Source organism: Mastigoproctus giganteus, chromosome 12 (genome assembly GCF_048544385.1).
Source record: "Mastigoproctus giganteus isolate SK-2022 chromosome 12, ASM4854438v1, whole genome shotgun sequence".
Classification (NCBI taxonomy): domain Eukaryota; kingdom Metazoa; phylum Arthropoda; class Arachnida; order Uropygi; family Thelyphonidae; genus Mastigoproctus; species Mastigoproctus giganteus.
This window is the reverse complement of record NC_143586.1, coordinates 85912658-85925260: the sequence shown is the minus strand read 5'-3', so window position 1 is coordinate 85925260 and position 12603 is coordinate 85912658. Positions and strand designations below refer to the sequence as shown.

At 35.8% G+C, this 12603-nt stretch overlaps 1 protein-coding gene across 1 annotated transcript in view; it reads left to right on the top strand.

Annotated features, from left to right (window-relative positions):
* The window catches only part of LOC150077245 (tribbles homolog 2-like), a 59136-nt gene that overhangs the window by 39233 nt on the left and 7300 nt on the right, over positions 1-12603 (top strand). Inside the window, exon 3 of the mRNA XM_090386052.1 lies at positions 3-295. Within this exon, the coding sequence (XP_090242178.1) occupies positions 3-295 (293 nt within the window). The remainder of the gene's footprint in view (positions 1-2; positions 296-12603) is intronic.

Below are 12603 nucleotides of genomic sequence, written 5' to 3'. Positions count from 1 at the left end.
AGGTTGTACCCAACAGTCAGTATAATGAAGCTCTGATGGGTCACTTCAGAGTTGATAGCCATCCAAATGTAAATTCAGTGCAGGAAGTGATAGTTGGTGTAACAGATACTTACATAATCTTTCCACGTTCATATGGAGATCTTCATACATATATTCGCAATAAAAAACGTTTAAGAGAACATGAAGCTGTTCATCTGTTTCATCAGGTTGTTTCAGCTGTGGCTGCATGCCATGAAGCAGGCATTGTTTTGAGAGACTTGAAATTAAGAAAGTTTGTGTTTAAAGATTCTGAAAAGTAAGTATTGGAGTCTACCTAGTTTTATTAAAATATAAAAGTTTATTTAATTACTGGAATAAGTTACGTCCATGGGTAATCGAAGCTGACAGCTTGGAAATTCAGAAGTCAGCTGGTCATAGTTATCTGTACAGATTTTTTATTTTTATATATATATATATATATTTTTAATTTAGTTATTTTATTTTTTGACCAGTGCTGTAGAAGCCTGTGGCTCCCTTGCACTATTTGGCTAATATATTATCATGATCACCTGTTTATATTTTACATTACAATGTAAAATAATGAAGTTATGTAGATTAAATTTTTTTCCAGTGTGGACTGCAAACCTACAAAATTACAAATCGGAATAAAAGAATTAATGGTTTTATTACCATACAACAGTATAGGAATTTACTGTTGTAGATGTTTTTTCCACTGATTTTATTAGTGGGAGAATCCTGAAAGTTTTGCTCCACATAATAGCACTTAATTGCATATAAAATTAACATATACAGCCGATTCAATTTATCGGGATCAGATTAACCGGGACACTTCAAGACCCCAAATTAAAAAAAAAAAAAATCAACCAGAAATCATAAAATTCAAGTAATAACTAGAATAGGTATAAACAGGTGTTTTGCAAGTCGTGAATAAGCGACAAGAAGCAGCATTATAAGCATCATTAGGAGATTATTGTGCCTATTATCTTGCAACTCCTGCTGGCTTCACACCCATTGCTTAAAAAAAAGACCAAAAATGTTTGGTTTGTTTTGATGTGTTCCATTGCACCGCAAAAGGACATTGTTTTGTTATTTATGTCAGGAATGTCGGATTTTTTTTTTTTTTTTTTTGGAAAACAAAAATGATAGGCAAACGCAAGAGAATTAAACAAAAACTTAAAATTATTCAAAAGTTTGAAAACGGTGCATCCGTTAAAGCTCTAAAGAACCATTATAATGTTGGTGACCAAACCATACGCGTCATTTTCAAAAATAAATGGTAGCTATTAGATTAAAATAGACATATAGCATCATATTGACACGCGAGTAGTACATGGTAATGTTCTCCCCCCCCCCCCCCCCCTTTTTTTTTTTTTTTATCTATCGCCACACTTTTTATGTATGTTGCTGAACATTTTTCAATACAGCACGTCCCCGACTTACGTAGCTTCGGACTTACCTTATGTTATTTATAATTTTTTTATATGACTGAAGATTTCAAGTGAAGGGGACACACATTTCACCATAATGTAACAACTCACAGAATTCCAGCTATTGGTATTATCACAAATGCAATAAGATAGAGTTTACTACCCATTTATAATTAATTCCACTAACAGAAAATCCCAGTAACCCGGAAAGTGCAAATTGTTTTTATTGTCTTATGGCAGTGACCTGCAAAAATGTGCTTTAGTAAAATGTGAGCTTGCATGGAGTGATAATAGTGAGTTTTTGCCTTAACCCTGTGAAGTTCTTTTCAGAAAACTTCATTTTGACCATTATCATGGTGCTGACTAAGAGAATAAGTGACAGTGGTACTAGTAAGTCTATCAAGAAAAGGAAAGCGGTAGAGTTGGATCAGAAAATTAATATAATAAGGATGTATGAAAATGGCCAAACATTAACAAGTATCGTGCAGAATTTAGATTTGTCAGTGGCAATGGTGAACACAATAAAGGAGAAAGACAATACGAGAAGCGGCGAAGCGATCGGGACTAGTGAGGTCAGCTATAATAACCAATAACGAAATACAAATCAGTTTTTACAGTACAATAACATTCGTGTTTTCTTTTCTTGTGGCACTCTGGCCCAGATAGTTTTTTAATTGAACCAATTAAAAATATATAACTGTTTTTCTTCATTCTTCTGAGGATATTGTGGTTTTTGTAATTTTGGCATATCAGGGATATAGTAGCGATATTTTTTAATCATTCCCGATTTACATAAAACTCTACTTACATAAGAAGTCCAGGAATGTATGTCTTACATACGGTGGGAACTTACTGTATTTTTGGATTAACTGGGAAATCGATTATCTGGGATTTTTTTTTTTTTGTCCATCTATCCCAGAAAATCGAGAATCTACTGTACAGCAATACCTCGCTTAGTGTGGCCTCAGACAGCACAGGTTTCACTATAACACAGTTTTCAGTTAAGTTTAAATCAAAAATTTACTGTACATATTAAAACTAATTCAACAGTCTAGATACGTACTCTACATATATACTGCATTGTTGTAGCCTAGGAACGCGTACATATATGCTGCAATGCCAACTCTATTGTCTCACATGCACGTGCAAATAAATGTGCCTGAGGTGGGGGGGGAGCTGTTGGCACATGCACATTTGCAGATAGCTCCCCTTAGGCAGTCATCGGCAACATGCAGCAGTGCTCAGTATTTCTTAATTCCATCCTGACAGGACAACATGATAGCTTTTCATTTCACAATTTATTTTTTACCCCTTTAAATCCAATCAAAAATATATTTGCATCTTGGCTAGAAATCGCTGCCAACAACATTTGATCTGTTTGGCAGCATGTTTTGCCCATTTGGCAAATTATTTCACTGGTTTTGAATCACAAATTCAGACAATTGCCAAAGACATTGTGAATATCGGAAAAGACTTGATTTGAAACTTTTTGACACTGCCAATGTATGTGACTGCATTGACTCACATGCAAATGACCTTAGATGATGTAACTATCTTTGAAATTGACAAGCAAACTGCAGATGAAGAAAAGGAAAACAATTCTGAAATGGCACCAAAAGAATTTTCAACAGAATTGGAGAAAGTTTTTTGGAGGGGAATGACATAACCTGCAAGGCGATTATGAATGGAGATCTGGATGTTGAACGTAGCATCAAGATATGGCAAATTTTACAAGATGGGTTTTGATGCTGCAAAGACTTGTACGCTGAGAAAAAGAGACGACTTCGCCAGACTTTATTATTGAAATACCTAAATAAAGCTTTTTTTCTCATCTCTAATGATGTTACCTTTCATTAATAAAATTTTTGCAATATTTTTAATTTCAAATCCTTTTAATTTAGATTTATTATAATTTGTTTATAGACTATTTCTCTGGTACGCATTCAATTAAAACCCATTATAATTATGCCTCAATCAGCACAGTTTTGAATAACACGGAACAGTTTCGGTACCAATTATTAGTGCTATGAGGGGTGTATTGCTGTACATATAAAATATAAATGGGGATCAGATATTGAGTAGCTAAGCCATAAAATAAGAATGTATAAGAAGAAAAGTCACAAACTTCGTATTAATAGACTTAATAAGCATTCTTTATTTTTTTGCATGCTTTTGTTTTTTGTAATTGTGAATGTACATGATAGTATGATTAGACATACTTTCTGGAAGCATTTCATGCAAAAATAAATATTACATAGTAGAAAAACCGTGAATTACTTAAATTGGTCTAAATGGAAATTTAGATCAATTTAAGTAAGTTGCTATATTAGAAGCAAATTTGTTATTTCTTAGTAACACCAAAATGATAGAGATCATCTTGAATCACCCCTATCTTAAAAAAAAAAAAAAAAAAAAAAAATCCCCAAACATTTAAGTTAAGTGATTAAGCAAAGTTGCTGGTATCTCCTTAGGCTGTTGTGAATCTGCTGAACAGGATTTAGTGAATATGTGCACAGCCTATTTAGCAACTGATGCACTTAGTCATTGCATCAGTTGCTAAAAATTCATATCTTATATTGTACTTCTAGAGGTGTGTTAAACATAAGTTGCATCACAATCAATTAAAAAGACCTGGCAGTTACTATAATGTTAATAATTGCATTGAAAGAAGATAGGTCTCCCTTGGTTGGGAGGACTATCTTCTAAATAACCAGTCATCTAGAATAAAAATCCTTTCACAACATTGAAGATTACTTTCTGTGAAATGTGCAGAACTCTTACCAGGATTTCAGTCACATGAATAATAAACTGATAGGAAGCAAACTAACATTAATGGGAATTTACATGACCGGAACAGGTGTAGTGGTAATAATTAAGTGATTTAATCTTAAATTAAAATGAAATATGCCTAATAAAATACAATAATAATACCTTGATCTTTTAATCCTTTTTCAACATCTTATATTTATCATGTATTACTGTATTTTCTTGTCAAATTGTGCAGGCCATTGATGTTCATTTAGCAATTTTTCCACAGAAATTGTAGACCTAGCTTGTGGTGATTCTGGGTACTTTCATGTTAATTTGTTATTTATTTTATTTTGTAACATGGAATATTTTTAAATGCTGTTAGAGTAGAAGAATGCAATCAAATGTAATGTAAGCACTGTTTACAGGCTCGACATTGCTTTTATTTCACAATTTCTTCAATTAATACACAAGCACTGATGCAGGAATTTGAAGCCATGTGGTCAAATGCAGTCTCATTATTTGTCTGCATTAACTGGCAATATTTGATTTTAAATACTTCATTTCTGTTCTTCAGTTCTTGCTTGGCATTCAAGTGAGGCATGTAACCAGTGTTTACTAAAACTTTAATCTTCCACTCTCTGCATTCCTACAGACTGAATAACTACTATAAACAAGTAAGATTAATTTATTTTTGTTAATGTCAACAGTCCAAAGGACCTTCAGAGGAAGGTCCTTGGGAGTGTGCTAAATAAATTTTTCTTAAAAAATAATGGTGTTAAAAAAAAAAAAAAAAAAAAAAAACCATTAAAGGTTATGAACATGGAAATATGTTTCCATGTTCATAACCTTTATTGAATATAAGTTCATAACTTATATTCAGTAAAGTAATCCAAAATGATATTACATCTTTTTAGCATATAACATGCTATTTCAAAATAAAGTATTAGCATTAGTTCAGGTATACGATGCAAGAAAGCAAGCTTATGCAGCATCAGCCAAAAAAAAAAAAAAACCCTCCCATTTCACCCCTCCATTCATTCCAAAATGCTTGTCCAGCTCAGCCTTAAATTTATTTAGACTATTAGCTTCCACAATAAAAAAATGGAAGCCTGTTCCGCCAATCAACTACCCATTGGTTAAAAGCATATTTCCACACCTCTATTCTACAACCATCTTTCCTCGATTTGAAACTGTGCCCCCTCAGGTTCTTAGTCTGAGCAAGAGGAAGAATCCCATCAACTGAATGCTGATGGGATTCTTCGTATATCATGGCACTGGAAATGTTTTTTTCTGATAACATGAATTTAAAAATGTGGCTGCATTAAACTCTTGAAAATTTTTTTTTTTATTTATGAAAACTACTATAGTTGTCAGTATGAAATTCATATCCAAAAAATTCATAGTATTATTAATCATTAAAAAATGAAAATCAACAAATCTGCTGCCAGCCATACTACAGCTCTTCAAAAACAATCACTTAGATCTGAAATTTTTTATATTATTTTTTACATAACTGCTAACTACATGAAAAGGCCATATAGTACCATTGGCCAAGAAAAATAAATAAATATAATAAAAATCGGGAAATATTGATTGGTGACTACTTAATGAATGAAACTTAAGAAATGGTTGGTGAACACAAAGTTGCTGTGCTACACCTATCAGGTGTAACATTTTTATTTTAAAGGAGTTACTGTCTGTAATGCTATAGCATTAGCAGAGACATATATGATGCAAAAAAGCAAGCTTATGCAGCATCAGCCAAAAAAAAAAAAAAAAAAAAACATTCACATTTCACTCCTCCATTTGTTCCAAATGCCTGTCCAGCTCAGCCTTAAATTTATTTAGGCTATCAACTTCCACAACAAAAGATGGAAGTCTTCCACCAATCAACTACCCGCTGGCTAAAGGCAAATTTCCGCACATGTATTCTACAACTGTCTTTAAGTTGCTATGCAACACCTATCAGGTGTAACATTATTTTAAAGGAGTTACTATCTAATGCTATAGCATTAGCAGAGGCATACGATGCAAGCTTATGCAGCATCGGCCAAAAAAAAAAAAAAACCCCACTCACATTTCACTCCTCCATTTGTTACAAATGCCTGTCCAGCTCAGCCTTAAATTTATTTAGGCTATAAACTTCCACAACAAAAGATGGAAGTCTGTTCAATCAGCGGGTAGTGAACAGATGGAAGTCTGTTCACTACCCGCTGGGTAAAGGCAAATTTCCGCACATCTATTCTATAACTGTCTTTCCTCAATTTGAAACTATGTCCCCTCAGGTTCTTAATGAGCAAGAGAAAGAATCCCATCATTCAGCTTGCTCAACCCATTCAAGGCCTTATACACCTCAATCAGTTCACCTCACAGGTGCCTACTCTCCAGGTGCTGCAATTTGCAGAACTTAAGCCTTTCCCGGTAAGAGCACCCCTTTGTTCCCCTCACCAATTTTGTTGCCCTTCTTTGTACTCGTTCTAGCAACTCTACATCCTTCCTAAAATGAGGCCTCCAGACCTGTACACAGTACTGTAGGTGTGGCCTGACCATTGCCTTGTCTTGTATAACGGGATAATTGCTTCCCTTGCCCTGGCAGCCCATTTGCACTGCTCAGAAAACTTCATATTTGACTGCACAATTACCCCCAGATATTTTTCACTTTCCACTTCCCTGAGTGTAGTACCACACGGTTGGTACGTTTCTCCGGTTATTGCTACCCATATGCCAGTACTTTGCATTTGTCAATGTTAAACTTCAGTTGCCACTTCTTAGCCCATTTGCCCAACTTATCTAGATCCAGTTGGAGTAGCATATACTGTTGTTAACAACCCTGACAACCTTTATATCATCTGCAAACTTGGACATTAAACTCTGATATAACTCCTTCAATATCATTGATAAATATACAAAACAACAATGGGCACAACACCAAACCCTGAGGAACTCTGCTAATAACATTTATCCACAAAGAGAAGTGTCCATTGATTACCACTCTGTTGTCTCCCACTCAACCATCCCTTTATCCATTTTAGGAACTTACCCATAATGCCATACCTCTCCAATTTGTACAGCAGTCTTCCATGTGCAACAGTATCAAAAGCTTTCCTGAAGTCCAAGTATATGATATCAAAATTATCTTCGGCATTCAGTTGCATCAGTGCTTGTGACCAGATCATAGTAACCAATCAAATTGGTCAGACAAAACCTCCCTTTAACCAACCCATTCTGTGTCTTAACTATTACTGCAATCTTGTCTAGATGATTTTGCAATGCTTCTTTAACCAGTGATTCCATTATTTTCCCCAGAACACAAGTTAAACCAACAGGTCTATAGTTACTTGTGTCACCTTTTGAACCCCCTTTGTGAATTGGTGATACATTTGCACACCTCCAGTCCATGGGAGCTCCCCTGAGTCCAAGGAAGCTCTCATCATTATGGCTAAGGGTTTGCTTACTTCCTTTGCTGCCTCCTTTAATATAACTGGATAGATCCCATCCACCCTAGGTGCCTTCCTTATGTTTAACTTCAACAATTTCTCCTCCACTTTGCTCTCAGTTATTACAAAATCACTTGGCTCCCTTTTAGAGGTTAATAAACTTCTGACATTCCCTTCATTGAATAACTCATGTATGAATGTAGATACAAAATACTCATTCAGTTTATCAGCTACCTGAGCATGATCATCAATAGTCAACCCATCTATGTTAAGTGGTCCAATCTGATTCATCCCTTTCCTTCTAGAGTTTACATAAGTGAAGAACTCCTTGCTGTTTTTCTTTGCATCCTTTGCCAAAGATTTCTCGTAATCTGCCTTCACCTGCCTAACTTCCTTTGTGACTTGATTACAGACTAGTTTATATCTGCCATAGGCTTGTGTCACCTGATACTTTATATGCATACCATACATTTTTCTTCTCTGCCACAAGCCTCATTAATTCATCTGACATCATGCTGCAACATCTTTATGACAAAGCTTTGCACCTCCTGGTCTTTTACAACCATATTTTTTTTTAGAAAATGTTTATCCAACTTCTTGGCACCATTCTATTGTTTTGGCTTTCATGAAGCCTGGAAAAGATCCTTCCATCCCCCATAGCTATAGACCAATATCTCTGTCGAGTTGTCTCAGCAAAATCCTTGAAAAAATTGCCCACAGTAGACTCGTCTGAATCATTGAGTCGCAACATCTAACGAGCCATAGTCGGCATGGCTTTCGACAAAACAGGTCATGCTTGGATCTCATGATCAAGGCTGAATTTGCCACTCGCAATGCTTTCATTAAACAAGAACATCTAATAATGGTTTCTATAGATATAGAGAAGGTTTTTGACACCACATGGTAGCACGGCATACTTAGTGATCTTTATTCTCTCGGTCTATGGGGGAACCTTCCCATATTTGTTCAGAACTTTCTACACACTAGATCGTTTCAAGTAAGATACCAAAATGATCTCTCTACAACTTTCATTTAGGAAGGCGTTCCTCAGGGATCAGTACTGAGTGCCACTCTTTTTGCTCTTAGAATCGATTCCATCACTAAACAGCTTCCAAACAGTTGAGACATACCTTTATGCAGATGACCTTTCCATCTCCTGCCATTCCCAAAACAGATCTATTGAAAGGCAGCTTCAGATATCACTCAATAAAATACAACAATGGGCCAGCCTTAATGGCTATCAACTCTTACAACAGAAAACAGTTGCTGTTCATTTTGGTAGACAATGCAAACTTCATCTGGTTCCTGAACTTCAAATTTCCAATGTCTCCATCCCAATCACTACTGACATCAGATTTCTAGGATTAATCCTTGACAACAAATTAAATTTCTTAGACCATATTAAAAATATATGTACTTCCTGTTTAAAAAAGTGAAATATACTCAACTTTATCTGCCCTAACATGGGGTGCAGATTGCACCTCCCTGCTTCGGTTATACAGGGCATTAATCAGATCCCGTCTCGATTATGGTGCTCCTGTCTATGATTCTGCCAGAGCAAGTGCTTTGCACTGGCTTGATCCAGTTCAGTACAGTGCCTTGAGGATTGCACTTGGGGCTTTCAGAACATCACCAGCACATAGCCTCTACATTGACGCTCATGAGCTCCCGTTAACTCTACGCAGGAAAACACTGCATACTGAAGTATGCTGTCAAAATACAAAGTTTTGCCTTGCATCCAATTCAGTCATACCTATTCAATCCACCATTAGAAAACCTCTACAGAAATAAGCCTAGTATAATAAAGCCAGCTGGTCTTCGCCTTCTTGAACTGATGCAAGTTTGGAATATTTCCATTCATTCTGTATAACGTGAGCTCAACCACCATGGACTCTTACTCCTCTACCCACTGACACTTACCTTGGCCAGTGGGGAAATATTCTTCAAGCATCAAATGTGAAACAACTTCATGCAGTTCACACTCACAGATATTTTGATTTTTCTCCAATTTATACAGATGGCTCTAAATCTAACTCAAACATTGGAGCAGCAGCAGTGTTCCTAAATTTCACTATTTCAGCATCCCTTCCACCTGAATTCAGTATCTTCTCAGCAGAATTATATGCAATTAAACTAGCCTTAGAAAATCTCTGTTCTGACTGCTCATTAAAATTTTTTATTTACATTGATTCCCTCAGCTCAATTATGGCATTATGTAACTCCTCAGATAAAGTTCACCCTTTTCTAAATGAAATTAGAAGATTATTACTACAGATTGAAGAGCGCCACCAACTGAACACCACCTGCTGGATTCTGGCACATTCTGGAATTTCTGGTAATGAACTGGCCGATAAAGCCGCAAAAAATCCAACTACTTTAGATTTAACCAATATCCCTGTTCCAGCATCAGACTATCCACAAATTATTCATGGTGCATGCCTAACAGAATGGACAGCACTCTGGCACTCTCAAACAAATAAACTTTTTCAATTTAAACAGGATCCTAAAATTTGGTGTTCCAGAGTCCATACATCAAGACAAGAAGTAGTCCTTTCAAGAGCAAGAATAGGCCATACACATTTGACTTGCCTTCATTTACTCACAGGAGATGATCCACCACAGTGTCCACATTGTTCTTTAAATTTGACTGTTAAACACTTTCTCATTGAATGCCCATGCTATAAACAAGACAGAAATACAACCCTGCTGTTATTGGGTAACCTTCGGAAACCAATAACTCTAGAGAATGTCATTGGTGACAATGCAAATATTCCTGAATTTTTTAACTTTCTGAAGAAAATTGGAGTTTTTAGTCATTTCTGATTTCAGCCTTTTCTGACATTACAAGAATTTCTCATATATTATTACAATAAATGAATAGGCACATTATAGCCAAAGCAGCTTATGCGCCATCAAACCCCCACAACAATTCATCTGACATCCATTTAGGCCTAAACCCTAAACAGTATTTTTTAGTTGGAATGAAAAGCCTAGTAGCCTCCAAAATTAAGTCCCCGAAGGCTTCCTATTTAGAATTCAACATTGGTAACATCATCAGTTGATCCCACTGTACAGAATTTAAAAACTGTCTGAGACTCCTGTAGTCACCTTTGCAAAAGCATTTCCCTTTAGGCTTGATGGTAGTTATATCTTTAATTTCTTCTAATTCGTTCTAATTCCCACATCAGTACATTGTGATCACTGTCACCCAGTGGTTCCTTTATCTGTAAATTCTTATTGCATGAATAATCACTGCTGATAATCAGATCAAGAGTATTACTCCCTCTGGTTGCCTCTCGAACATTTTGCTGTAGAAAACAGTCATCCAATAAATCTACAAAAGTCTTGCTAGTGTGCGTGTGACCAATCCACAAGTTCCAGTCAATATCTGGAAAGTGAAAATTCCCCATTATAAGACATTTTGATTTACCGGCCTACTCTATTTCTCTGTACAATTGCTCATTATACTCATCAGATTCATTAGGCCTATAACACACCTACTCAGTTTTACTTTCTCTGTGCCTATGTCACACCAAACTGACTCAGCATTGCACTGTCCCCCCCCCATGTCAACTGGATGCACTTCCCTAGATTTTGTGTTTCTTAACTAACAGTATAACCCCTCCTCCCTCCCTCCCTTCCTGTCTATCCTTTCTGTACACCTGTACACATTGTATTCCCCAAATTCCAATTCCGCACAGCTTATATCTGCGTGACACCACGTCTCTAATATCCCTTTGATATTAGATCTGCCTTTGATTTCTTGACTAGCACTTCAGGCTCATCAAATTTATTACCTATACTCCTGTCGTTGGTGTACATGCAAGTATATATGCACCTGTTCCTACTCTTAGTTACCCTAATACAGCCTATCCCATGTATTTACTTGTTCCACTATGACTCCCAGCAGTCCTGGAAATCTCCATTACCTTGCTTTCCAGGCTGCTGCTCATTCTAATAGAAGCAGTGCAAGAATCACTTTTGTCTCTACCTGCAGTCACTGTTAACCTTTTAGTCTGTGTATCCTCCCAAGCTAGCAGTTTTCCGACCCACCTAACACTGCCCCAATAGCATCAGCAAATATTCTTGCACCCTTTCGATTTAAGTGTGCCCCATCCCTGTAGCAGCAGTCTCTCCTGTCAAGAAGCCCAGAAATGCATGTGTATGTACAACGTGAAAAGAATCTTCTCAGAAAAATTTTAGTTCAAGGTGTTGATGAAAGCTTTCTCTACTTTCCTGAATGTGGATAGCTTTGAAGTAAAATTTTAGTTTCTGAAGATAACTGCATGAAAAAGCACCTGTCAGGTGTAGTATGATCACTATTGCAACTTTTTGTTTCGTGAACACGCTACATCTCGAAGGTGTTTCCCTCAAAAATGTGTATATTATTTTTTGTTTTTTAAAATACATAATATAAGCAGAAATGCATGTGTATATATAATTTTTGGAATTTTGTGCACTTCAGTGGTTTTATAAACTAAAATGGAAGTGGCTACACACAATTTTTTTTTTTTTTTTTTTTTTTTTTATTGTTTTATGTATACATACAAATAGAAATATGAGAGGACTGTCACAGTGAAAAGGAACTTGGACAATAGAAATGCAGAAGCTGGAAGTTAGCATCTGATTTCTCATTGTCAAATTATGTTGAAAGAGATAATAATGAAAAACACAAAACCAGTGTAGGAAATAAAAATAAGTTGACAAAATTGGCATTACTCTTACGGGTGCATAAGAATAATGCAATACTTATTTCACTTTCACATTATCAGTGTATCTCACGTCACCCAATATGAGTGCATTTTTTGATTTGAGTACTATAGTTGCATATCTGTATGTATGTCTCTAGGGATAATATTGACATAAATTAATTTGTAAAAAAAAAAAAAAAAAACCCGAAGGTAGGCAAATGATTGTTGCATTTCAGGTTTTTTAAACTTCAACTATTATAAAATTTTATCATAATCCATTACTGCCAAGCTTTCAGA